The 24,966-nt window shown below is 40.9% G+C and overlaps 2 protein-coding genes across 4 annotated transcripts in view; both read left to right on the forward strand.

Moving 5' to 3' along the window:
* Nucleotides 1-4,164, forward strand: part of dab1a (DAB adaptor protein 1a) — a 297,375-nt gene extending 293,211 nt beyond the window's left edge. The window contains 1 exon segment of the mRNA XM_042484070.2: nucleotides 2,060-4,164. The gene's annotated coding sequence lies outside the window, so the exon portion shown is untranslated.
* A 2,738-nt stretch (nucleotides 4,165-6,902) lies between these two features.
* LOC121941217 (uncharacterized) lies at nucleotides 6,903-23,737 on the forward strand. Of its 3 annotated transcripts, none has more exons than XM_088077948.1 (20): nucleotides 6,903-7,176; nucleotides 7,661-8,841; nucleotides 8,984-9,123; nucleotides 11,321-11,518; nucleotides 11,601-11,889; nucleotides 11,974-12,101; nucleotides 12,895-12,923; nucleotides 13,068-13,102; nucleotides 13,287-13,455; nucleotides 15,630-15,789; nucleotides 16,830-16,959; nucleotides 17,061-17,095; nucleotides 17,179-17,263; nucleotides 17,417-17,457; nucleotides 19,212-19,281; nucleotides 19,410-19,481; nucleotides 19,592-19,611; nucleotides 20,311-20,344; nucleotides 20,770-20,878; nucleotides 20,968-23,737. In XM_088077948.1, exons 1-19 carry the CDS (start codon nucleotides 7,168-7,170, stop codon nucleotides 20,861-20,863), a joined length of 2,919 nt encoding a protein of 972 aa, XP_087934074.1. In that variant the 5' UTR covers nucleotides 6,903-7,167; the 3' UTR covers nucleotides 20,864-20,878; nucleotides 20,968-23,737. The 3 variants fall into 3 exon arrangements, with proteins under 3 accessions (XP_087934074.1, XP_087934075.1, XP_087934076.1); XM_088077949.1 differs by having other exon boundaries at nucleotides 19,595-19,611; XM_088077950.1 differs by having other exon boundaries at nucleotides 6,904-7,176; nucleotides 7,781-8,841.
* The last annotated feature ends 1,229 nt before the right edge of the window (nucleotides 23,738-24,966 follow it).

The following is a 24,966-nucleotide window of genomic DNA, read 5'->3' on the forward strand; positions in this document are numbered from 1 at the left end:
TCGTATGATTGACCTGAAGGGCAGCACATGGCGGCAGCAGAAATGGCTGTATGTGATGAAGATTGCAAAAATGTAACATCACTCATTTTTGGCCTTGAGATGAATTCTCACCTTGTCAGCAGAACTTCCTGTCAGACCGCTCTCAGTTTTCATCCAGTTCTGCAAACATTAAGTACCTAATACTCATGTTGCAGCGACTGGTAGACCCCAAACTCTCTGCACAGAGTGAGAGACGTCTCCCACAATATAATAGGCCAGCCAGTAGTCTCCAATCAAGTTGTCTGCATGGCAGATTGAGTGGCTGGCTGTAATTATGTGTACGATAATAACGGGCCCATTGTGAGTGACTGCAGCAGGCTTGGTGCTCTGACTGCAGGGTGTTCCATCATCCGCTGTTGTCTTCCGGCTCAGTTGGGGAGAAATACAGACATGATGACTCATAACTGGTCTTTCAAGGCGCTAGTTTATACCTCTGATTCATACTGGTCCTGGAGGGAGCCTGCAGTGGGAGAGAATATGCATGTGCGCGCGCAGTGACACACTCTGAGACAATAACTCACACACGCACACGCGCATATAAAAAGGAGAGTGAGGGGTGAGTTTTTCAGTGAGAGCTCTGTATGGGTGAGAGGAGGAATGACGTCTCCTCCAAAATGGTGCGCTACTGCCACCTGATGGTCGGGACAGGGACAGGAAGTGATGCAGCTTCGCAGGTGTGGATCGTGCTTGTCGGGGCTTGTAGGTGAAACTTGCAGTTGAGAGAATGAGTCAGAAACTTGGGTCCTCCCTTTTAATTATGCAACATTAAGATTTAACTTTGAGGGCCAAAAATTCAACCAGGGTTTTGCTAAGTTGTGGCCAAAATAATGATCATGATTATGAGTATTATTGATATTAAAAAGTATATACAGTATATGGATGCTACTTGTAAAAGGAGAAGAGGGATTGATGGAAGAAGGAAGTGGTCTTCATTACACTCCTGACAGAAATGGACGCATTTTACAACTTTGGTCAATTACTCTCAACAGAAATATCCTAAAAAAAAAAAATAACTTTAAATGTCATGAGAGCTGTGAGGTAAAACTAATGTTTCTTGCAACTGTGTATGGGGGAAGCAGCACAATGTATTTCAGCCACATAAAAACAGTACCACTAAAACTTCTGCACACTAAATATAGTCTACTTTCACCTCTTGACCTTTCTGTCAGACAACCCTTTACGACAGGAAACTGAAACTGTTGTGTTATTCTCTCCTGACAGCCACCAGAATCCATGACAGAAAGTTATTTTACTCCACAAGACAAAATCAGTCTCTGGTTTTCTGCTGCCGGTTAGTTTGTGTTATTGCATGACTTTCAGAACTGAGCTGTATCGGTTTTCTTGTCTGCCTGTCCAAACTGGGAGCATCGATTGCACATAGTTCTCAATGAAGGCTCAGTCACGAAGGACTTTCCGTGGCGTTCTCCCCGCCGCTCGCTCAGTGCAAAAGGCGAGGGGGGAGGCTCTGCAGAGAGGCTGTGTGTTGTCCTGTGCAGCATGTGTAGTAATTAAATACAGTATAATATTCCTGACTGCATATCTTTCTTACCCTGATGGTTGCCAAGTTGGCAACGCTGTTTTCAACTCGCACTGAAACGTCTGTTTGGACTTTAGGAGGAGGGGCCGAGCACAGCCGCGGGGAAAAGGTGTGCCTGATTAGAAAAATAAAAGACAAAACAGGAGCAACTCCTCAAACCCCACCTGTTCGCTGCAGCCTCCAACCTCACATTGCTCTGTCACCTCAGCAAACGTGCAACTTTTTGTTACTTTTTCAGTTTTCTATTTGGTTTTGTATGTTGTTTAGTTCAGTTTACTCTTCTATGTGAAGCCTCCTTGGAAAGTCACTATATAGATCCAAGGTATTATTATTATTGGTAGACTAGTCATGCAGCACAAAATGGTTTTATCTTGATTATCTTGTTTTGGAAATTGAGGGGAAGTCAAAATCCCTCCCAGGTTTATAAGAGAAAGAAAAGTAAAAGCTTAAAAAATTGCTGATGTTTTTCTCTCTCGTGCACAGAAGGGGAAGGACCCTCTCTACGCCCAGATCAACAAAGGGAAGAAATAAAGAGACACACAGGAAGACAGACCTGACCAGCACTGAGAGAACAGGAGGAGAACCCTCACCTTGTGTGTGTGTGTGTGTGTGTGTGTGTGTGTGTGTGTGTGTGTGTGTGTCTGTCTGTCTGTGTCTGTGTCTGTGTGTCTGTGTGTGCGTGCGTGTGTGCGTGTGTTTGCGTGCCTGGCACATCTCCCTGCCAAGCCCTTCTTCTTCTTCTTCTTCTTCTTCTCCTCCTCCTCTGGCTAACAACCTCCCAGGAGGAGCCTCCACACTCTCTCTGTCCTCCTCCTCCTCCTCCTCCTCCTCCTCCTCCTGTGCTCCACCTCCTCCTCCTCCTACTCCTCTCTGCAGCCTCCTCTCCTCCTGAGAGGAGTGAGCCCTCTCGGTCATTCACTCCAGGCAGGAGGGATATCAATCACTGAGACGGATCCAGTTCTCCCTCCACTGCGCTGTCTTCTCCTCTCCTCTCTCCTCCCTGTGGCGACTCACACCCCAGCCTTACAGAACATAACCTGCTTCTCCTTCCCCTCCCTCCTCCTCCTTGTCTTCGCTCTCACACTCCTCCCTCTGCCTCCTGTGTCTGGCCAGAGACTGTGCTGCCAAGGAGGGACTGAATCAAGCAGTGCCTCCCTGTCTCCGACACACACCCACGCAAACACGCACGCTCATCGGGATTAGAATGATCATCTTTCGTTTTTAACTGACAGAATCTGCATCTGTAGCGAGGAGATCCCACAGGAGGAGCTTAGACTCTAACGAGCCTATCAGGGACGGCCCGTTACTGGGATCACTGCTTCTGATTGGTTGGTTGGTTCGGGCGTTGTCTCCCTTATTCTTGTGAGTGTCTGCTGGATCACTATGCAGAAACAGACTCTCTGGGAGCTACTCACACACAACGACACACACACTGCACACACACACACATGCACTCACCATACAAACACACACTCGCTAACAACGCATACACACAGTGATTTGCCAAACGTCTCTCCTCGCAGACAGACTCACACAGAGGCCAGAGGACCGGACACACTGAGGAACGGACCCTGAGAGGGAAGCCAACAGATTCTGTGATCGAACTGTTCATTCTCTATAGCTTTTGTACAATACCGATTAAAAAACAAAAAAGAAGAAATTGAAAAATGGAATTTTTATTTTATAAGTCAATCAAGCCGCTGGGGTCAGCTCTATTATAGAGTCAACATGGCTTTAAGGCATCTGATCGTTGGTTTGCCAAACTCATTTTGTAAATAATGATGACAACAACCATTTTGTCCACCGGACTTCTGTGCCATAAAATAGGAAGGCTTCAGTTATGCAAACTCTTGACGTTAATCCAAGCAATACCAACATTCTTTCTCCTGTTTTTCCCACTTATTGTTTCGTTGCCCTCTGATTTTGTTCTTGTGCATGGATGTTGTCGTCTTAACCTCACTTACTAATCCTGGTTCCAGCTGCACACTTTGCCCCCTTTTTGGTCTTTTCAAGTCGCACCACGTCACATTATTATGTCCCCAAACAGATTCTGCAATTTAAGTTACCGAAACGACACACCACGGCCTCATTTTTCCATAGCATAAACCTACGGTCTCACTCTCTTCCATCCCCTCCTCGAATAGTCTTTAAGATCCAGTGATGCTCTGCCCATCTGTCTGTCTGTTGGTCAGGTGCCAAACCGCTGCTGTCCGAGCGTCTGTGTGTGGACTGCAGCAACCTCTGCTACAACTACATCAACTGTGATGCCAATGACTCCCTATTTTATGGCCAGAGTCCCCCATGTCACTCGAGAACTCTTTTGGACTACGATGTTGATTAACTTAAAAATTTGACAACTAGAAGACGAGCGAAGAATAAAAAGGGAAACGTTGCTGTTTGAGTACATAACATTTCTAGACCTATTTTAACTTTACCTCAGCTAACAGTTTCTTAATGTAAATTGACACATTATTTTTATCTTTATGAATATGACATTCTACAGTGGGTTTTTAGATGATTTTTTGGTTCTCTCTTGATTTACGTATTCCACCATGTATTACTGTTACAAATAAACACATCCCAAATGACTGATTCGTCTTTTATGTGTCTCCGTTTGTACTCTGCGTTTGTGTGTGTGTGTGTGTGTGTGTGTGTGTGTGTGTGAAAGAGAGAGTGAGCCTAATGGTGTGTGCCTGGCAGAGGTGACCCCTTTGTGAGTCTTTGGTTAGTGTAAAGGGAGCGTTACAGTATTTTGTTGTAATTTAACACGGCTTTAATGGCCTGTCACATTCTGCTGCTCTGGCAGCCTCTAATGCAAACTGTCATAGGCTTTATTAGCAAGCGACTACAAAACAAGCACTTCAGCCTCCTTCCTCTTGTTTTACGCCTCTGCTCTTCCCCCTGGAAAAGGTTAAAACATTAGGAGAGCTTTAACATGCTTTGTTGATTGCAAATTACGCAGGCGAAACTAGGACTGCAGATTCTGAAAAAAGGTCAGTTCACCCAAATCTTACACAACCAAAACTTCTTCTCACTCACCCGGGGCGTATGTGACTATGACGTTGGTTGCAATTTTGCGAGACGAGGTTTTGAGAAGAGAGTCTCGTGGGATTTTTTTCTCTACCACCCACATATTGTGTAGCTGAATGGAAGTTTGTTTATATAGCATTGAAAAATTACATTTGACAGAAACATGTCCTTCCAAAGGCACTGTCCCAGTTACTGGATAATCCACAAATGTCACCGTCAGCAGTTTTCTTTGGGACTATTTCTTCAGTGAAAGCTGTCCACAGTGAAGTCTATTTATTGTCCAGGATTACCAGTATTTTTATTGAAATGTGCTCCCCTGCTGAATAGTGTCCCCCTCTACCCTACCCCCCGTTAATGCACTCAGTGGCTTGGGGTTAGGACTAAGGGTTAGGTTCAGGTTTCAGTGGGGAGGAACACATAGCAAGCGGGAAACAGTCTTCTACATGACACCTAAACTTGTGTCATAGGGCAGCATTTCCCAAACCTCTGCTCGAGTATCACTTTTCCTGCATGTTTGGATCTCTCCCTGCTGCAACACAGCTGCATTAACGATCAGCCTGTCATCAAGCAGCTTCAGGATGAATGAGTTGATCACTTCAATCAGCTGTGTTGGAGCAGAGCGAGATCTGCAACATGCAAGACAAGTGATACTGAAGTAGAGCTTTGCGAAATGCTGTCATAGGTAGGTGTAAAGTCTGGAGCCTCCCCATAGACAATGAATGAGAGATTGATTTTGTGGACTCAAAAGTTTATCTTTTTCATACCCCAGTGAGCTTTATTCTGTTGTGTATTCAATGCTCTGATACAGAGATGTTTCCATATACTCAGAACATTCTCCTGGGTGTCATTAGAACATCTTTCACCATTCATCTATAGGTGTTTTGAGGCTTGGGAGCTCCAAGAACTACATACCTTCAGGGGCTTTTTTCTGTGTGCATTTGCACCAACAATGGGAACGCTGAAGTGATGCACTAGAGGCCAGCTGGCAGTTGGTATATAGTAATGTCACTTCCATTTTGACAAGTCAAAATCCTGTATTTCCACTGTTATACACAGTGATTTTGGTTGGTATGCATCCTGAGTCCTCGATGCATCAAAATCTGAGAGGATGCAGTGAATTCACCGTTGATGCATTTACAGGATGCACTAATATTTTCCCCAAAAGGCTACATTGTGAACAGTGAAACCGTGTTGCATGGCTTTCATTAGTTTTAAAGTATTTCTCATGTCACAAAAGCCTCAAACACTGAAACTTGTGTTTTGGATATTGTTGTCATGCTGTCCGTGATGTCAGTGTTTTCTCTGCTCTTCTGATACTTGGCTCCCACTGACATCCCCGGCTCTGTGCGGATTTCAGTCGCTTCATTTGTCCATGTTTTCTTCCATTCTTTTTGTCACTAGTTGTCTTGTTTACACCGCTAATGGATCTTCAGAAATGGAGGTTGCAGGTGCTGCATTGCCACGTGTATTCAATCAGTTGATGTACACTTAAATCACTCAAGGTTCCTCTTGCTTGTACAGCACTTACTCAGACACAGGAGCTAAATTTGAATTTGGAAGAGAGTTGTTTATGTTTACAAATTAATATTTTTAGCCTGCTTTTGTCCATAGGAATAAAAGTATGAATTTTAAAAGTGGGCGTAATTCCCCTTTAAGTGTAAGTTTCATATCTAGTCTAAATAGTTTTTAGTTTAGCAATATTTTTCCGCACAGACCAGACTGGTTGGCTTATGATTTTATCAGATAGGCAAACAGGCCTGTGACTAAGTGACCAGCAACCATTTCTGTATATGATGTCAAAGTTCTCGACACACCTGTCAGTAGGAGCTCAGGCTGGCAAACAGAGTTTCTTTTAAAACTGTGTCAGGAGGGCTGGGTGCCTGTGTATTGATGCAGATGGTGTATTGATGTCATATTGTAAATGCCTCCTTAAATACTTTTGTGTCCTGTGTAACAAACCTGGAATGCTAACGGCCCTCTGTAGTTTTCTTTTTTCCTCAATGTTTACCCTCAAGATTCAGCTTAAGCTACAGACAAAACACCGTGCATCTAATGATATATGGAGAGCTCTCACAACAAATACAGCTGCTTTTCAAAGATTTCAGGCCTTGTTTTATGAAAAAAGTTAAGAGTAAAAAAAAAAAAACAGCTCCAGCTACAAGGTTTCATGACAGTGACTCACAATTGCGCAGTGCCAGCTGGGCGACATTCCTGAAGGATACAAAAAAAAAAAAATCTGTTGAGACTCAGCGTGGTGCGTTTAATGCTCAACCGGTGACAGACCCGTTTGACGAGACGGACTGTTTTTAAGAGATGAGTGCGAGTATTGCCACTCAACCTCATTCCTCCCCTGAAACCATCTCCTGCGCGCATGGGACGCACACTCTCGATCAGCGCGGAGGAGAAACACGCACCGAGTTGGTCTATTAAAGCCTTCAAGTTTTTGGTTCATGGTGATTTTTTTTAATCGGACACATGATGAGAGGCTGAAAAGGAAACTCACCGGAGTTAACTTACAAGACTAAATAGGCTTTTGTCGTTTTGGTGGACAGTTAAACATAATGGATCAGGTATGTTGACCTTTTAATATCCTTAAAGTGTGTTTAATGCTGATTTATTATATTAAAACGACACTATTTGCAATTATTGTGATATTTATTATTGATAGCAGGTGTAAATTTGCCTCCAATCATAATGACACAATCTGAATCTTTTGTTAGCATTAACTGAGTTAATTTCTTAACAGTAGATAGACTAATTGTCCTGAAACTGCATTTATTATACAAGTGTAAGCCTAGTGTGTTTTTGTGTGTTGAAATCCTCCTGATTTACAAATCAGGTCTGCCTGCTTTCCCTCTTCACCTAAACAGGAAGACTGATAGATATGCAAACGCAATAGAAAACAAACCAATCATTGTGCTGCAAGGGCTCATATACTACACCCGCGATGAACCACACTATCTTTAATAACATGTTGCACAAATTTTCATGATCTCAGACAACATGTAGTTTTATTGTATCTCAGTCCATTGCGTTGTTTGATCCTTTCACCAGGAAGACAAATTGGACTTTAAGGCCTTGAGGGCCAAGTTCCAGGAGGAAGAGCACCTCCTAAAGCAACCCAAAATCAAACCTGCTCTCCCAGAGAAACCTAAAGTTGTCCCTCCTCCCCAGAGCCCTACTCACTACGTCCCTGCAGGAGCACGCCCCTCCCTGCTCACCTCCATCAACCAGAGTCTGGAGGGGAAGGCAGTGATCGCCCCCAGAGTGGTCTTCAAGGACGACAAGAAGGAGAGCAAAAAGCCTCTCATCCCGACTAACTCCAAGGGGAAAGACAAGAGTGAAGGGAAGCTGAAAAAGAGTAAAGACAAGTCAAAAAGCAAAGAGAAGCTCGATGAGGATTCGGTGTATCAGAAGCTGAAGAAAGAGAATGGTAAAGACAAGAAACTCCCGCTGCTCCCCGTAGCACCTAAGGAGAAAACTGCAGAGCTGGTGCCAGCCTCGCCCCCACCCAAAGCCACTTCATCTAAGAAAAAGGGTTTCCTGGGTTTCGGGAAGTCAGGAAAAAGAGAATCTGTGGCGATCACAGCAGATCCCATCCTGGATGTCCCCAGCTCAGAAGCTCTAGGACCAGCTCCACTTATTCCAGTACCTTCCGACTTTGGTGAAGCATCACCAGAGCCAGAGCTGGCCGCACCAAAGGTCCTTCTGCCAAACATCCCCATACCTGACTCAAGTGCTGCAGTAGAAATCCCCCCACCCTTCTCTATCCCTGCCCCTCCTGACTTCACCCCACCTCCCACCTTTATTCCCGATACCCCAGCTCCTAAAGTGCCAGCCCCAGAGGTTGAAACTCCACTTGAGATAGAAACTCCTGCGCTGCACGTTTCCAGGCCGGCCAGCCAAATTGAAATCATTCCCGATCCACCCAGCACCGCCCCGACCCCTCCACCCACTCTTGCAATCTCAGATCCTCCTCCAGTGGTCTCCACTCCCTCTCCATCACCTCCTGAGCCTGAGATCGCAGCTGAGGCTGTAAACATAGCTGCAGTGGAGACACCTCCTCCTCTTCCAGTAGCTGACCCGGCCCCCATTCAGCGGTCTCCCAAACCTGAGCGTCCAATCTCAGCCCTCTCAGCCCTCTCCAGAGCGGAGGACATGAGCCCAGCGAGAAAGAGTACCTCATGCGACCAGAGGATCTTCAACGCTCTGGAGAAGGCACGCAGAAAGGCCAGGTAAATCACGCAACTTTATCAATTCAGAAATGAAGTTCTAAACCAAAAGTAGTAAAAACTGTTCAGCAGTTGATTTTATACAATTTAGTCGACTTTTTTTGAAAAACACTAACATCTTATCATGCCTTTATCTGGTTTTCAGCCAGCCGACAAACCCCACCCCATCCTTCTCCATCCCCCTACCTCCTGAAGAGTTTCCACCATCTGAGAGTCCCAGCGTCTCAGTCTTCGAGCTCCCACCCATTGATTATGAGGGGAAACCAATTAATGGCCTTGACCACCGTAAGTTTGGACAAATCACTATAAAGTTCTTCTCTTCCTGTTTTCTTGTAAGCTTTTGGATTTTCTTTTACTCTTTACCTGAACATGAAATACCAACAGCATATCTCATCATCGGGGTATCAGGTGCAGAGTGTGCAGCTACAGAGCATCATTTGTCAGTGTAGGGTTTCAGCTGTACAGAAAATCTGGTATGTATAGTGTGGTTTATGCCACAGGGTTGCCTCGGGTGTTGGTTTGGAGATGCGTTTTTAAACGTACTCATAACGAGAACAGTCCTGACATTCCTCTGATGTGCCAGAAACAACTGAGCAGCAGGCAGGGCAGAGCTGCAGAGGTATGTCAGCAATGATAGAGAGGAGGAGCAATGACAGGAGCACGTCCATCATTCTGACAGAGAGCTGCACTACAAACACTTAAATGTCTGTTCAACAGACAATGCATCGGTTGAAAAGTGAGTCTGCTGCTGTTCTGACGGTGACTTAATTTACTCAGAGCTTAAAATTTGTACATCTTGTTCGGCTGCATTATATCGGGAGAATATGCGATAAGGTTGAATGCAGCAATGACATTAGAACTCGAGATAAATAAACACATTACATACATTAAAATGTACCCGACCCCACAGCACCCCACAGATAGCGATGTTAATGTGAAGTTAAGAAGGTTAATTTTAGACGAGTAAAGTTACACAGATTAGGTTCAGGAAAAAAATGGTTGGGCATCACCACTTTACATACTCAACGTAAAGTAATGTAGGTCAGCTTTAGACAAGTAAAGTTACGTAACTTAGGTTCAAGAAATGGAACATAATTGGGGGTTACACGTTGCATACTTAACAAAATATCACATACTTAAGGTAAAGTTACGTAGTTTTGATTTAAGATGTAAAGTTTTGTAGGATAAATTAGGAAAGTAAAGTCACATAGGTTAGGAAAATGAACACGGTAAAGCATTTCATACTTAACTTAAAGTTACTTAGGTTTAGGAAAATAAAGTTACATAGGTTATTAATAAAAGCATCGTCACATTATGTATACTTGACGTAAAGTTATGTAATTTATGTAAAGTTATGTACTTAACTTACAGTTATGTAGTTAATGTAAAGTTACTTAGCTTAAGAAAGAAACGCTGTGATGGTGTACCTTGAAAAAGCTCACTTGGTTTCACACGGGACACAAACATCAGTCTCCTGGGAGGATTTCCTGTGTTCGTTTGATCCTCCACCATAACTTGGCTTCTTGCGCAGACTTTTTGCTTCAATACTTCGTCCTGCTTTTCTGCCGTCAGTGCAGTGGTCTCATGATAGCAGCCTTCCCAATTACATGGGTTATATATGAAGTCTGGTGCATTATTTTTCGTAGGTATTTGTATGAACAATGCATGAGAACAGCCTATTCTGCTAAAATACAACAAATTTCTTAATGAATGAAAGGGAACTATTTCCAACATTCTTCTTTCGAACAAAACAAACACAGCAGACCCCAAAAAAGAAAAAGCCCTTGCACCGTAGCATGCTCACACGTTTCAGTAATAATCATCCTCATGCTGTTAACCATTTCAAGTATGTTATGTTAAGTCTCAGTGGAAATTGCACTGTTATGTTTGAAAAACACATATTGTGAAAAATAAAGTAATACCATTTTAAGGACAGTTCAGTGTGAATACAAGTTGATTCAGATTGATTTTGCATTTTAAGGCCCAAAAGTTGGTCAGTTTAATTTAATTGCACCTTTCAAGAACACAGTGTCTTACGAGTACTTTAGATAAAAAGAAATGCATTCACTTAAAGGAAGTGTATTTTAAAGCAAAGTCAAATAAAAGGCATGGTGAATTTTTTTTTAAGTGAGGTGTGCTCTACGTCTCTTCATAAAGCTGCTCTGATTTTCCACTTGTAATTGCATTATCTCTGCTCTGCAGAGTTATATCACAACAACCTCCACACAGACTGGTTTGGTCTCCTCACAAATCAAATTCTTCCACCCAGCTTGCTCTTGCCTTCTCTATCTCGCTGTGTTTGGAAACTTACTTCAGGTGTTTCAGCTGAAGTATTTTACTGTTGTTACTGCGCCTGAAGGGAAATCTTACTGTTAAAATGTCTGTTAGATTTAAGTATATGACTTTATGGAACCAGAAAATATTTGACAAACTGACCATACAGTGATTCTAATCACGATGCTCATGGCGTCATTGTTTGCAGTGCAAGCGCCTCCAGTCTTGGAAGGTATCACTGGCGAGGGGTCCAGCCCTGTCCCAGAGCTGTTGGTGGTTCCACCTCCTCCGCCCAAGAAAGTCCTCCCAAACCTGGAGTCTCTGGTTCCTGTTCATGACAAGCCAGACAGACCTCCCTCTGTCACCCTGAATGAATTCATCCCTCCTGCGCTTTTGGAGGATAATGGTGAGGGTACCATCGTAACACTTGCAACTTTGTAACACCAAACTTCAGTTTCCTCCCTAATAGTCTCCCTCCTCGTCTACAGGCATCCCTGCTCCTCCTGAATTCTCCGGGACCGACACCACAGATGTCCCAGAGTTTGACGACGTGGCCTCTGATGCTCATTCTCCAGAGCTGCCGGTGTCAGAGTGGAACGGAGAGTACACAGGTCCGGATACTCCAGATGGACAGAACCTACAAGAGTTTTATGGCAATGGGATCAAACCTCCGGGAGTGGCGGTCTATGGAGAACCAGGGTTTGGGGACAAACTCCAACATAATTCACTCCCAGGATCCCCCTTCCCCATCTCTCAGGAATATCCAGCACCAGCAGGGTGAGTAATCCTGATCTCTCTGCTTCGAAATACTCATTCGTTTCTAAGAACTTTGTATTGATTCTTTCACTCTAACAAACCCAGTCTTGAAACTCAAGTCGGCAACGGTGTCTATGACAGTACGGACAATGTCTATGAGGACATCACCCTTTCTGCCACCAAAAAGAAAGGAAAGAGCGACGGTGGCAAGAAACGCAAAGGACCACCAAAGAGTAAGAGCTCTCCGCATTTAACACATGTGCAATGGGTTGTTAGACTTTCTGTAAATCAGATAAAATCATATCAGTCATATCGATAATATCAATAAGATATTAACACTGTAAAATCTTTTTCAGAGTGCGGGAAGCCTTAAAAATTTAAGTTGACTGAATCTGAAGTTGAGGTTATTTTATTTATTTATTTTTGTTTTTATTTAATTCAAATTGTCTTTTGAAGTTCAGTCAATTAAAAAAACTAAGGCAGCAAGGACACTAACTTTTTTCATTTAAAAAAAAAGAATTTCAATAATAATAATAATAATAATAATAATAATAATAATTTTACTCATAAGCGTTCTTTATTATTATTATCATTATTGTTGTTGTTATTATAAATGATGATGATGATGATAATAATAATGATAATAATAATAATAATAATAAGCAAGATTAAGACAAAATGGAAAGATAAGTTAAAAGATAAATTAAAAGACAACGTCACATAAAAGTAAGTCTATAAAATGGGTATTAAGAATTGACATTTGACAGTGTATTTACACATTATGTTCATGTATTTGCTGTATGATAGTGCCTGCACAAATTGTGACATTTCACTTATATTCTCCAATTTTAAAGATGCCGAAGTCTTAGCAGTGATCCTTGATTTTAAAGGACAAAAGGGCCACCATAATAGCCATAAATAGTTCATGTTTTCTTGTGTGATTCTGTCTTAAGGACAGCATTTAAACCTAATACTACTGTATAAAATTGACATTTTACTTCCTTTACACAACTCTGCTTTCTACAGATCCGTATGCGGAGGCACAACAGGAAACAGTAAGTAGCTTTGTGAGAACTGACTCACTTTTTAAAATGAAAAATAACATGTTTTTCTGAATGACAGGTGTTGTTTATCGGTTTGAGATCCTACTGATTTAGAGTAAACTGAATCAAGCCTTATCTCTCTGTTGCTGTTTACAGAATGAAGAGAAAAGCAAGACGGGCAGGTTCGGCAAGTAAGCCCTTATTTTCTTGACCCACTTCTCTTTTCATCTCGGTTATCCCCCAGACGCTGTTAGCGATGAGGGAGTTTGGTCCGCCTTTGTTTCCCACATAATCTTCTCTGCCATTTAAACATGCAGAGAGGAGTCCCTTTCAAACACGATGATATCCCTCTCTCTCTCTCGCTCTCTTCTGCAGGGGCGACAAGAAAGCCGTCGCAGAAGGGCCGGATGAGAAGGAGCTGAAAAAGAAAGAGAAGCAGCGTCTGGAAAAGGAGAGGAAGGAGCTGAAGGAGAAGCAAGAGAGGGAGAAGAAAGAGCAGAAAGAGAGGGAAAAGAAAGAGAACGAGATGAAGAAGAAATTTAAAGTGAGTGGTGTTATTTTGACGGAGGAGGGAGGGAGGGAAGGTGAACGAGCGGCGGGGGAGGGTGGAGTATATGTGTTGGCGTACAAACCTGTCTGGATTCATTCCTCCAAGTACAAGAGTTGAGCTGAGCAACATGTGCAGGCCTAAATGGAATCTGCGTAAACATTGCTTCATTGTTTCTCTGACAGAAGATCGATAGACTCTCTTCTGGTCTGTGATATACTTTTACCATATGATCACAAAGGAATGTGACTTTCTCCAGGATCCAGTGCCTATGCTCAAAATCATAAACCAATGTCTGCAGCCAAAACAGAAAGATTAGGGTATATTTTCAAAGAACTACCAATACAGAGAGTTATCATCCAACCAATCTTTTAATTTTTTTAGCTTTCTGGCCTGCAGCTTCTCAGCTAGCAGCGAATGTTTCCACAACATTGGCCAACATTGCCTACATGTTGCAATAATCTTTTAAAGAAAATATTTTAATCTAATGTTCAAAGAACGTTTTAAGGATGTTTATCATTTCAAATAATGTTCCTATGAGGTTAAATTAACTAAGATGTAACGTTTTAAGTGCGACATCCTGAGAATGTTTTAGTGATGTTCCATGAGAACAAATGAGATTACAGAACATTTTCTATGAAAATGTAATGTGATACGTTGAGAAAAAAAATGTTGATATATATAGAGAATGTTACCCTAACGTAAAGAAGAACGTTCTGGGAATTAAAAAGAAAGCTTGCAGCTGAAAATGTTACTAAAACGTTGCATTGGTTGCACTGTAGCATTCTCAGAACATTTTTAGAACCAAAAATTTCTAGCTGGGTTAACTGCTCTGTTTACTCACTGCTCTCATAGCATTAGCAGGCTGCTGTTTTCGGCAAAAATGCCCTTAAATAAGTCTTTTTACGCCACCTATCCAGTTCCAGACTGCAGACAGACACAATTAGTGATTAGCTGGTGAACACAGTGGAGCATTTATCAGCTAATGAGTCAGATATTTCCCTCAGGAGTTGGTGGAGCGAGAAAACAGAGTGAATATTGAACAAAAAAGCAGTTATTGGGGTAACAGTATCAGTGTTTGCATTCGTTATTGTGATAAGACCTTTATGCCATTGAAGGGTAAGTTCAGTAATTTCCAGCGTGGACTCTTAATTACCATGTTTTAGTGTTTTTTAGTGACAAGTGGGAACAACAGTTTTTGAAATTGGTCCAGTATTGAGAGAGCGGAACTGGCTGCAAAGTAAACACTCGAAGCATTTTAGCACCATCAATTTACATCCACTAAAAGTGCTTATTTTTGCCAGTGACAGGCTCAGATTGTAATTATAAGTGTCTGACAACTTGTGGAAAGCGTCCCTACGGAGACGGACCTTTTTTGTTACAGAGTAAGATCTTTTTTGAGTAACCAGAAAAGGCCCTGAAATCACAGTAGACTCCTTTTAAATGAAAAGCAACTTTAGCATGTATAGAGCCAGCGTATTTTCACTTCTCACTGGGTGGATTAAGGGTTGTTTAATCCACCCAGTTCTGAGTTTTGTTTTGCTTCTGTTGTCTTTAAATAATGAATGTTTCATGACATTACTATTTATTTCAATGGAGCCTGTCATTGGCAAAAACAAGCACTTTTAGGGGACGTATATAGATGTCGTGAATATGCCTTGAGTGTTTACATTGCAGCCTGTTTTGCTGCTGTCCCCTGCAGCCCTCTCACTCAATACGGGACACATTTCAAAAATTGTTGTTTCCACCAGTCACTTAGACAGAAAAAAATGTGGTATCATTAGGTTCCAGGTAAAAAAACAACAACAAATCTACACTTTCAGTGTGAAGCCCCTTCAGGACAGAAGATTTCACAGCAGACATTTTGACTTGTCTTAACAGGAAAAGCAGATGTGTAATAAATTACCGATGGCTCTGTGCCATTGAGTGTCCCAGTCAGCATTTCCAGTAAGAAAGCATGTCCTCCCTATAAGTGGAAGGCGATCATCGTTAGCATTATGAATTACACCTGTGCTTTTTCCTGATGTGACACCTGAGAACATCTGCTGTGATAAAAGGTCTATTAAAAAGTACACGTGTTCATCGCATGCCTTTTAGTGAGTCGTGTGCGTGTGAGCACTGCTTTTGTGCATATGTTTATACAGCATGTTTATGTGTGATTCATTTGTTAGATCACAGGTCAGGAGGATGCCATGTACGAGGCAAAAGTAACTGTGACGACTAAGGGGCGTAAGAACGATCTGCCCGTTACCAACGGTGACATTGTCAGCATCATCCGAACAACCAACTGTCCCAAAGGGAAATGGCTGGCCAGGGACAGCAGCAACAACTGTGAGTTAAAAGAAAAAATCTTGTGTTATGATTAAAAATGTGCTCATGTCAAGGCTAAAGGGATGCAAAAAGAAAAGAGGTCTGTTACGTGGTGTCTGCAGGTCTGTAAAAACTCATAAAATGTCGTACATCAAATGTTATAAATAGGAAGATGTTATTAGTACCCAGGTGCCAACACTTACACTATTTACAGTCAGCCAATGTGGCATTTTTGGGTCGCCCTAGCGATGATGAAATATGACATTAAAACAAACGGGTCTATTCAGCTATTCTGCAAAGTTTCTGTACACAGTGTGCATCCAGCAGGTTTATATATTCTAAAAACTGAAAATAATAAGTCAACTATGTCTAAAAATAAAGAGCCAATGTTATATTCTCCTGTGCAACAGTCAAGTGGTTAACCCATTCATCCACCACATATTCCCTCTATTAACTGTTTATAATATGTCACTTGACTTTCTAGTAGTACATCTCATTTGTGATTCCATTTGTGAGTTTTTTCCCATAAATTTACCACTTAAGTATCTGAGAATATCCGAGATTGGCCACTCTTTGCCTTAATTATGACCTCTTTGTCCAGCAACATAGGAATTTGTGAGAAATGCCAAATAGTTGCAGTTTAAATATAATTATAAAATATTAATTTTATTTTCATTTATCCATCTTTTAATTTCTTTTTGTGACTCAAGCTTTTGTGTGAAAGTGCACATTTTTAATGTAAATGTAGATGAACCAAACACCTTCTAATAACCATATTCCTGCATAAAACCTACCTCTGCACAGGACCACATATATACTACTTACCTTTATAATTTCCTACAATATCTTATAAAGAAAAAGCTGATTTGTTCAAAAAGTAGTCTTAAATTTGGTTAAAATATATCTTGAAAAAATCTTTAAAAGCATTAAATGTAGGTGTTTACACCATGTATTAGTACTTTTGCACCTCTGTTATACACAGATAACTGTATAAAAGTGTTCAATGTGATGTGCTCGAGTCCCTGATTGTGGATCGCACTGACTGTGTGAGTGTGTTGCAGATGGTTATATTGCAGTGGATCATGTGGAGCTGGATATAAAAGAGATGCTGGAGCTGGGAAAGAAAGCTGCAAGCACTCACAAGAGCAGCAACAACATTATCAAGGAGGACGTCACGAGCACGGGGAGCAGGTATGTGTGCACAGCAGGCAGCAATACAAAGAATAACCATTATTCATTACAGTGTTCAGTTAAACGGATGATTTAAAGCTGTTTTTATGTCTCTTTCTCAGGGCCTCAAACCACTACCCGCTGTCAGCAGAAAGTTGTAAGTATCTTTGTGTTCTTATTCATGTTAACTGTTGTTTAACTTATTTTGCAGCAGTTTGATGTTGATGTTTATGTGTTTAGTCGAAGATGACAGCGAGGAATGGACCGGCGACGATGAAGAACCTGTCTCTCCTGCAACTCAACCTGCAGATCCACTTGCTCCAATGTAAGTTCATGTTAGCCTGAATCTACTGTACACTGGGTTTTTTTTTGAGATAGAGACCTATCAGCAGCATCGACATCCCTCTGTGATTAGTCAGAGTATTGCATTGTTTCTTGAGACCAGTGCCTTGTCTTATCAATCTGTTTTCCTCTGCAGCAGTCACACCAGGGCGCTCTCGATGCCTGACATGGACATGGGTAAGAAATAATAAACCAGACTGTCTTCAGTTAATTGTACTGATAGCACTCTTCAATTGACACCAAACACTAAGGCGACAAAAAGCAAATATTTAACAGTGACTGCTCATGACAGCCACCACATAGTGTGACTTTGTCATGTTGCATCTCCTGCATGTGTTATCTTGATGAGAGTGTGTAGATACTATAGAGAAGTGAAACTACAAACAGATTTTTACATCAGACAAGTTGATGTTTGTTTCAAGCGCAGGATCCATTTACCAGCCTTTGTCTTCAGATGGTATTATAAAGGGGTGCACATGGTGACACATATATGCTCTAAATAACATAATGTTTATTAGATAACACCAAATCTTTTAGCTGGAGTAGGGCTGCACAATTCATAAAAATATTGCCAAAATCTAAGTGCGATTTTTTTTTTGATAAAGGTAAAATGTGCCACAACGTAGCATTATACAATACCATAGCATTTTTTTGGGGGGGGGGGGTTAAATGCAGAAATTACCATTAAAATTGCGACTTAATTGCAATGGCAGTTTCTGTCAAAAAATGCATTATGATTTATTTATTTAGTTAGTTAGTTCTTGCATATTGTGCAGGCCTAATCTTTATCAGAGGACGAAAAAATGATATGTCAGGCCACATAATTTGGTGATCAAGACCAAGGGGATAAAATGTTGATGCATGTCAGTGCTTCACAGGTTGTTTTCTGTAAAGTCACACAAGTGTAGAATCTGAGTTTCTCCTCTGAGCTTGCTCTCCCAGCAGACTAAATCAGAGGTTTTCAAATGTGAGGAGAGCTGAAGGAGGGACAGGAAGGGAAAGAAGCGAGGTAGGAAGGGACAGGTGCATGCCAGCAATCTAAAATTAACAGGAAATTAGTTATTGTAGTTTTTCCGTCTGATTTGACCCACTCATCAACACAATTGGAGCATCATTAAGGCCTGTGACACAGAGCTCATGGAAGCAAATGATCTTATTTTAACACCCACTTCCTTTCATCATAACCCAGTCGAATCTGATCACACTAACATGATACTATTGCAAATAAACATGCACAAATTTGTTTTTGAAATCATGGAACAAGACACACCTTATAAATCCAGAGTTTACCTGAGAATCATCAGGGTTCCAAGTTTTCTTCTTCATCATTGTAATCCTGGCTACACTGTGAAATGGATCTGCTAAAAGCCAATTTAATTAAAACAGAATTTAAAAGAACAACCAGCTGCTAACTAAATGACACCATGGTCCAGTTACAGTATACTTCTATTTACACCTCCCACAAAATTATTGCAACTGTAGCTGCAAAGCGTATATTGTTAAATTAGCGAGAATAATTATAGGCACGACAAAACCCATAAATATATTTTGTCTAAGCCCACAGTGTCCAAAAAAGAAAAAAAAGACTAAATTAACTGGAAAACCATATGTTTTTTCTAATGGCACTGTGATCATACCATGTTTAAAGCTACTTAAATAATAGTACTTTCCAGTTCTAAACTTCATATAAAGACACACTGACCTCTCAGCCCTGTTTGCAAACCTGAAACAGTGAGTCACAGCCTCACCTGACGAGCCGGTTGTTTGAGTAAACTGAAAGATGCTAACTGTTAAAATGTGTTACGACAAGTTCAAGATTTAGTGATTTAGTCATTAACAATCCCTGTGTGATTATGGTATAATTAATGCAGTAGGAGTGTGTTTGTTAAAGTTGGTTATGTATTCTTATATCTCGTTTCTTTTTCTCCAAGTAAACAAAGAGCTTATTGTGAATCACCAGCACAGTCAAAGTGACCTCAGTGCAGGTGGCACCCATGTCCAGTGAGTTCACCTGTTCCTCTCTTACACACACACACACACACACACATACACACATACACACACACTGCATATAGCACATACAGGCAGAATGTGTATATAAGATAAATGTGTATTTGTCTTTTTATCAGAGCGAGACATGAAGCACTTCAGAAGTTGGCGACATTTTTCCATGCACCCAAAGCAGTGGAGCCAGCTGCCAGGTCAGCATGATGCACAACCCTGCCCTGCTGTACACACACACACACACACACACACACACACACACACACACATCAACACATTTAACCTTGTGGTTTCCTTTTTTTTACAGCAGCACTGAACCAGAGACGAGTAAGTGATGCCTTAAAAATCCATTATCTAAAACTATAGAACAACTATATAGTAGTATTGCATGAAAATATACAATAATAAAAAAAACAACTGTATGTTGTGACACACATAAACTATGCATGTATAATGTGCAACGTGATCATTCTGTTTTATCAAGTTTATTCTGAATATGTAAAGCATAGGTTTAACCCTCTGAAACCTGAGCAATTGGGCTTGATTTCTTCAAAAACATGGGTAGAAGGGAATTTACTAAGAAATGTCCCAAATATTAGGAAAAAGTAAAAGTTACATAAAAATTAAGAAAAGAAGCAAAAAGAAAAACAAAAAACAAGCATCACCTGAAAAAGTTACATAAGAGATCAAACAATGTATTATTTATTATTTGTTTTGGCGTTTTTCCCCTCCGTTTTTAGATCATTTTTTAAGTAAATCCAACCCTAAAATTATTTTCCATATTGCAGTTTGGGGGAATTTTCTCGTTAAGTTGCTCATGACCTTTTTTGCCATGTTTTTCAAAAGAACCAATATGCAGAAATTTCAAGGGTTAAAATGTGAAAGGTGTCTAAAAGCAGAAAAATAAAACTGACGTCGATCCAGGTTTCAGAGGGTTAATCATTGAATCATCAGTTAATCCATCCATTTTATGTGTCTGACAAATTGATTTTTGAAACTTGATTCCAAAATATGGTTTCCTCTCAGGTCCTGTGCTTGTAAAGGAGGAAGCAGCTCCATTGTGAGTAGAGCTATGAAACACACACACACTCACACACACACTTGCACACACACACAAAGAAAAATGCCGAACATGTTGTGCAACCTGGAGACGGACTAGTTTCCTTCTTTTCTGCCTGGAATCGGTTGCTGAGCGTGAAAAGTGTTTTATTCTTTTTTTGTTTGAGAGAAAAAGATGTAAAATCCCTTCTTCTCCTACCAGGAAGTGAAGTATTGTGATATGAGAATGAGTAGATTGCCCGTAACGTACTTTTCACATGTACGAATGGTGTCAAATTCATGGTCAAAACAAGGTCACCCTCCTTTGTCCCTGCTGACACAATAACCAACATGGCAGCACATACATGCAACAGTTCCTGGGCAACATAGGAGAATAGGACATGGTGCTGGAAAGGTTGTTAATTTGTTTTTTGTTTTTTTTCACAGGCCTGAAGCAGCTTCAACACAGGACTTTGATTTGGATAATACCGATATGCTCATTTTACCTCCTCCTGACCTGTATGCTGACTTCACAGAGTAATTATCATAAAACAAGGTAAGCGTGAATCACCTGGACTCTTTTCTTCCCTTCATCACTTCCCACTTCACACACTGACCTGATGCTTTTTTTAATGTTTGAAACAGGAGGATAAAAAGCAGCCAGGCAGAGGAAACAGGATTTGTCTATGTTATTCTTCACACTGTGACCCGCGTCAGTCACCTAATACTGTGACGGTAACTTTATCTTCTTCACTATGACCTTTTATACCTGCTGACTGCATTTATGGAAAAGTCTGATGAAGAGGAGGACACATGAGGATTTATCATCTCAGCAACTAGAACTATTTTGTGCGATTTTTCTGAAGCACTCAGTGTGAACCCGCAGAGGGACAGTTCGCCCGGTGGCTCTGAGTGACTTTGAACCTTGGACCAAGATGATCCTGGGAAAGGACATAAAAACTGTTGCAGACACACACCCTGAGGCTCCACCAGAAAAGTCAAATTTATTCAAAGTGGAAACAAACAACTTTTCAGCGATGCCCCCCCAACCATTTCCAAGTGCTGCTATGGTTGGCCCCGCTGTTGCCAAGAAAACCGAACCGCTTTACGTTTTTCTCAAAGCATTTACCACAGTTTCACGGTTACTCTGGTTGTTCAACCATCCGGCATTTCGGCGTCTGGGGAAAGTGACTGCAAAGAACTAACACTGATACTCTTTGGTAACTGATAGCTATCAAGGAAAACTAAAGCGCTATCGGCTTCCTGTTTTGGTTGTGCAATGGTTGATGCACCACCTTGGTTCTGCAGATTGAGCCTTCATTTTCCTGGAAGATTGTACCCAGTGACAGACAGGATTGCCAAAATGAAAGAAAGGCTATCGGGAACCAATCTTAACACCAATGGTGTCATTTTTCTATAGTAATGATATTATCAGCCTTTAGTTCATCATGATAAATTAAAGCAAAAAAAAAAAAAGTATATTTCCAGCTTAACAAAGTGGAAAAAGGTTAAAAAAAAAAGGGGGGGGGGAGTTATTTACTCATCATTTTTTAATTTATTTTATTTAGCCTTTATTTAACCAGGTCGGTCCTGCTGAGATACAATGGCCTCTTTTTCAAGAGAATCCAAGACAGAAGCCTAAGAAATATAAAAGTTGCAACAATTAAAGACCAACAACACCAACTCACACAACAAAACAAATAAGATACATACTAGTTAAAAGCAACAGGATTAAGACTCAGGATTTACATCCAAACAAGTGTGATATGTAGCTGCTTCAAAGTTTCTCATACATTTTTTAAAAAGTTCCAAGGGTTCCACGTTCTCAGTAATCAACGGTCTTTTTTGCCAGGTTGTTTCTCAGGACCAACCACTAATCCGCAGTCCAACAAGATATCGGTTTGCCTTATTCTACTCGTAATCTTTAGGGTTTGGTGTCCTGCAAACTTGTTACCAGTTTACAGTGTTGGTAGCAAAAAAGTAAATATATAAAAAAAACTGATAAGCTTACAAATGAACAAAGCCTCAATAGATTTTTAGCTTTAGTCATCAGCAATAATTTGAAAAAGCCTTTCTTTACTTCACAAGCGTTTGATCTGTTTTTGTTATGTCATACTGCATCTATAGGACTCCGATTAAAGGGACAGTTCACCCCAAAATCAAAGTATTTTCCCCTTTACCTGTAGTGCTGTTTATCAGTCTAGACTGTTTAGGTGTGAATTGCCAAATGTTGGAGATATCAGCTGTAGAGATGTCTGTCTTTTCTCAAATATAACGGAACTGATGTTTACATCTCATGCTGTTACCAGCACGAGCTTCTTGTTTGTGAGTAGATGCACGCTTTCTTCTGCGCAGTGATACTGTTGGCGAGTGTTGTTTGGTAGAAAGAAAACAGTTTCTACGTGAAACTGCCCACAAGGTCTGTGGATTGTTGTAAAGAGAAACTGCTGTTGAGTTTTTCAAAGGTATTTTCTGGTGCTTTGAGCACCACAAGCAAACGCTGTCTAGTTACATCATATTCGACTGAGGGTCAGACACCTCCATGGCCGATATCTTCAACACTCAGCATCTCACACCAAAACAATCTAGACTGAAAGATAGATCGACGGGTAAGAAAAAAAATCTGCATTTTTGATTTTTAGGTGAACTGTCCCTTAAATATTGTTACTAAGACCACCTTCAGGATTTACCTGATACTGGTCGAATTTTTCCAAGTGTTTATATAATTGTGCTTTTTTTTGTACATGAGTATCTTTTTCTGTTTTTATTTACCCTCATTATTTTGTTAAACATCATTAGATATTATGGAAGTGTTTATGTAACGACTCATGTCATAGTATTAAATGCTGAGCTTTTTACATATTAGGTGTAATAATTATCTTTAACGGTGCACCAATAAACAACAATATGGAGAATAATCTAAAACATAAAAATTAAGAATTCTGCTAGTATCGGTTGTGTTGGTCATAGTTGCACCTTCTGGAGGGAAGCGTCATCCATAAACTTTATTTTCTTTCAATTTCAGGAGTGCATGTCTGGCAGGTGTCACTTTTATGTGCCTCCTTTCTTCTTACGACTTTCCCTCAAGCTGATGAAATAATAAGTGTTACAGAGAGAGAAAGTAGTGTGATGATCACCCGAGGTCATTTTCATGTAAAGTATTGTTGACATCTAAGGGTGCATTTTTTTGTCTGGAAGAAAAAAAAATCACAAAAGTAAATCCTCTGATGGGTGTGTGTGTGAGTGTGTGTGTGTGTGTGTGTGTGTGTGTGTGTGTGTGTGTGTGTGTGTGTGTGTGTGTGTGTGTGTGTGTGTAACACTGATAAAGCCTTTAGGGACAAAAACATTTTTCCTTTTATATGTTTGTTTATTGTTTTTCAATAAATACTCATTAAAGTGCAAATCATAACAGCAATATCATGCAGTGCATAACAAGAGAAATCCAAACCCCAATCAGACAGAGACAGGGAGAGACAGTTGAAACACACAGTCTCATTCTCTCTCACTCACACACACACACACACACACACACACACACACACACGGGCAGAGACACACCCTTCCACACATTCTTTCACAATAACCAGTGTGCACACACATACTTCATACAACATACACTGGGGTATTTAAGGTTACACTTATCATAAGAACCCCTTAACAGATAAACAGCCTCGCTGTTGCAAATACTCACTTTGGTACAACACGGTAAAGTCTGTATTTGATAGGCCCCCTGGCATGTTTCCCAGCTCTAAACACAGATTAGAGTTTACATGACGAACATGCCACTGGTAGTTGCATACAGCTGTAATGGTACAGTACTACATCTGACAGTAAATACTGGATATATCCGGAGTTTTTTAATACGACCCATGACCTCTCCCAGATAGTGCACTTTGTTGATCAATATTTTGTTGTCACGAGCAGCAGAATCAGGAATGGATGCATAATGGGCCAGATCCTGACGTGACCAAAGTAGCTCACTACCCAGACAGAACAAGTCATTTTAAGACACAGCAAGAGTGTGATACAGAGGTTTGACTGAAGAAAAGGGATTAGTGTTTAAAATCTGTATGCAGTGGCACGTGTCTGGCAGCAGGAAGCACAGTTTCTCCCTGACATCAGAGTATAGTCAGTCAGTGGTGGATGTGACGTCATAGACAGAAAAGGCAACACCGACACAGTAACAGAAAACATGTACTAAAGGGTTTCAGCAAAGTTTCAACCAAAAGCCTTCACAATGCTCTCATAAGGCAAATACTACTGACTCCATTTAAAATTGAGGCAGACAATAATAATTGAGAACACAAAGTACAGTTATAAAACTCTGTTGGACAAGTACTCAGTTAAAAAACACTGTAAATGGTTGAATAATTAACCGATGCGTGTGAACCTTGGGGTTGGGTATCGGTACTTGATACATTTAAGGTGTCAAGTGAACTAATCAAAGTATCGATAAGTCTCCAGTCAAAAGACACCTGCATTTAATCCTTTTTCACGCTTTGAGTCTGATCCCAGACCGTCGCGGCTGCCTGCTGGAGCAGCGAACTTTTCATTGCTAAAGTCTCCAGAGCCTCTCTCCTTGGCAGATGATCAGTTCGTCATCTGCCCCGTTAGTGTGAGATAACAGAAGCCAAGGCTAACATC

This window comes from Plectropomus leopardus, chromosome 5 (assembly GCF_026936395.1).
Source record: "Plectropomus leopardus strain MGB_pleo_1.0 chromosome 5, ASM2693639v1, whole genome shotgun sequence".
Lineage (NCBI taxonomy): Eukaryota > Metazoa > Chordata > Actinopteri > Perciformes > Serranidae > Plectropomus > Plectropomus leopardus.

Coding starts and splice junctions, on each gene's coding strand:
- LOC121941217 (XM_088077948.1), top strand. Junction 12,102..12,894: donor ACGCAAAGGACCACCAAAGA/GTAAGAGCTCTC, acceptor TGCTTTCTACAG/ATCCGTATGCGGAGGCACAA. Junction 13,103..13,286: donor AAGACGGGCAGGTTCGGCAA/GTAAGCCCTTAT, acceptor TCTCTTCTGCAG/GGGCGACAAGAAAGCCGTCG.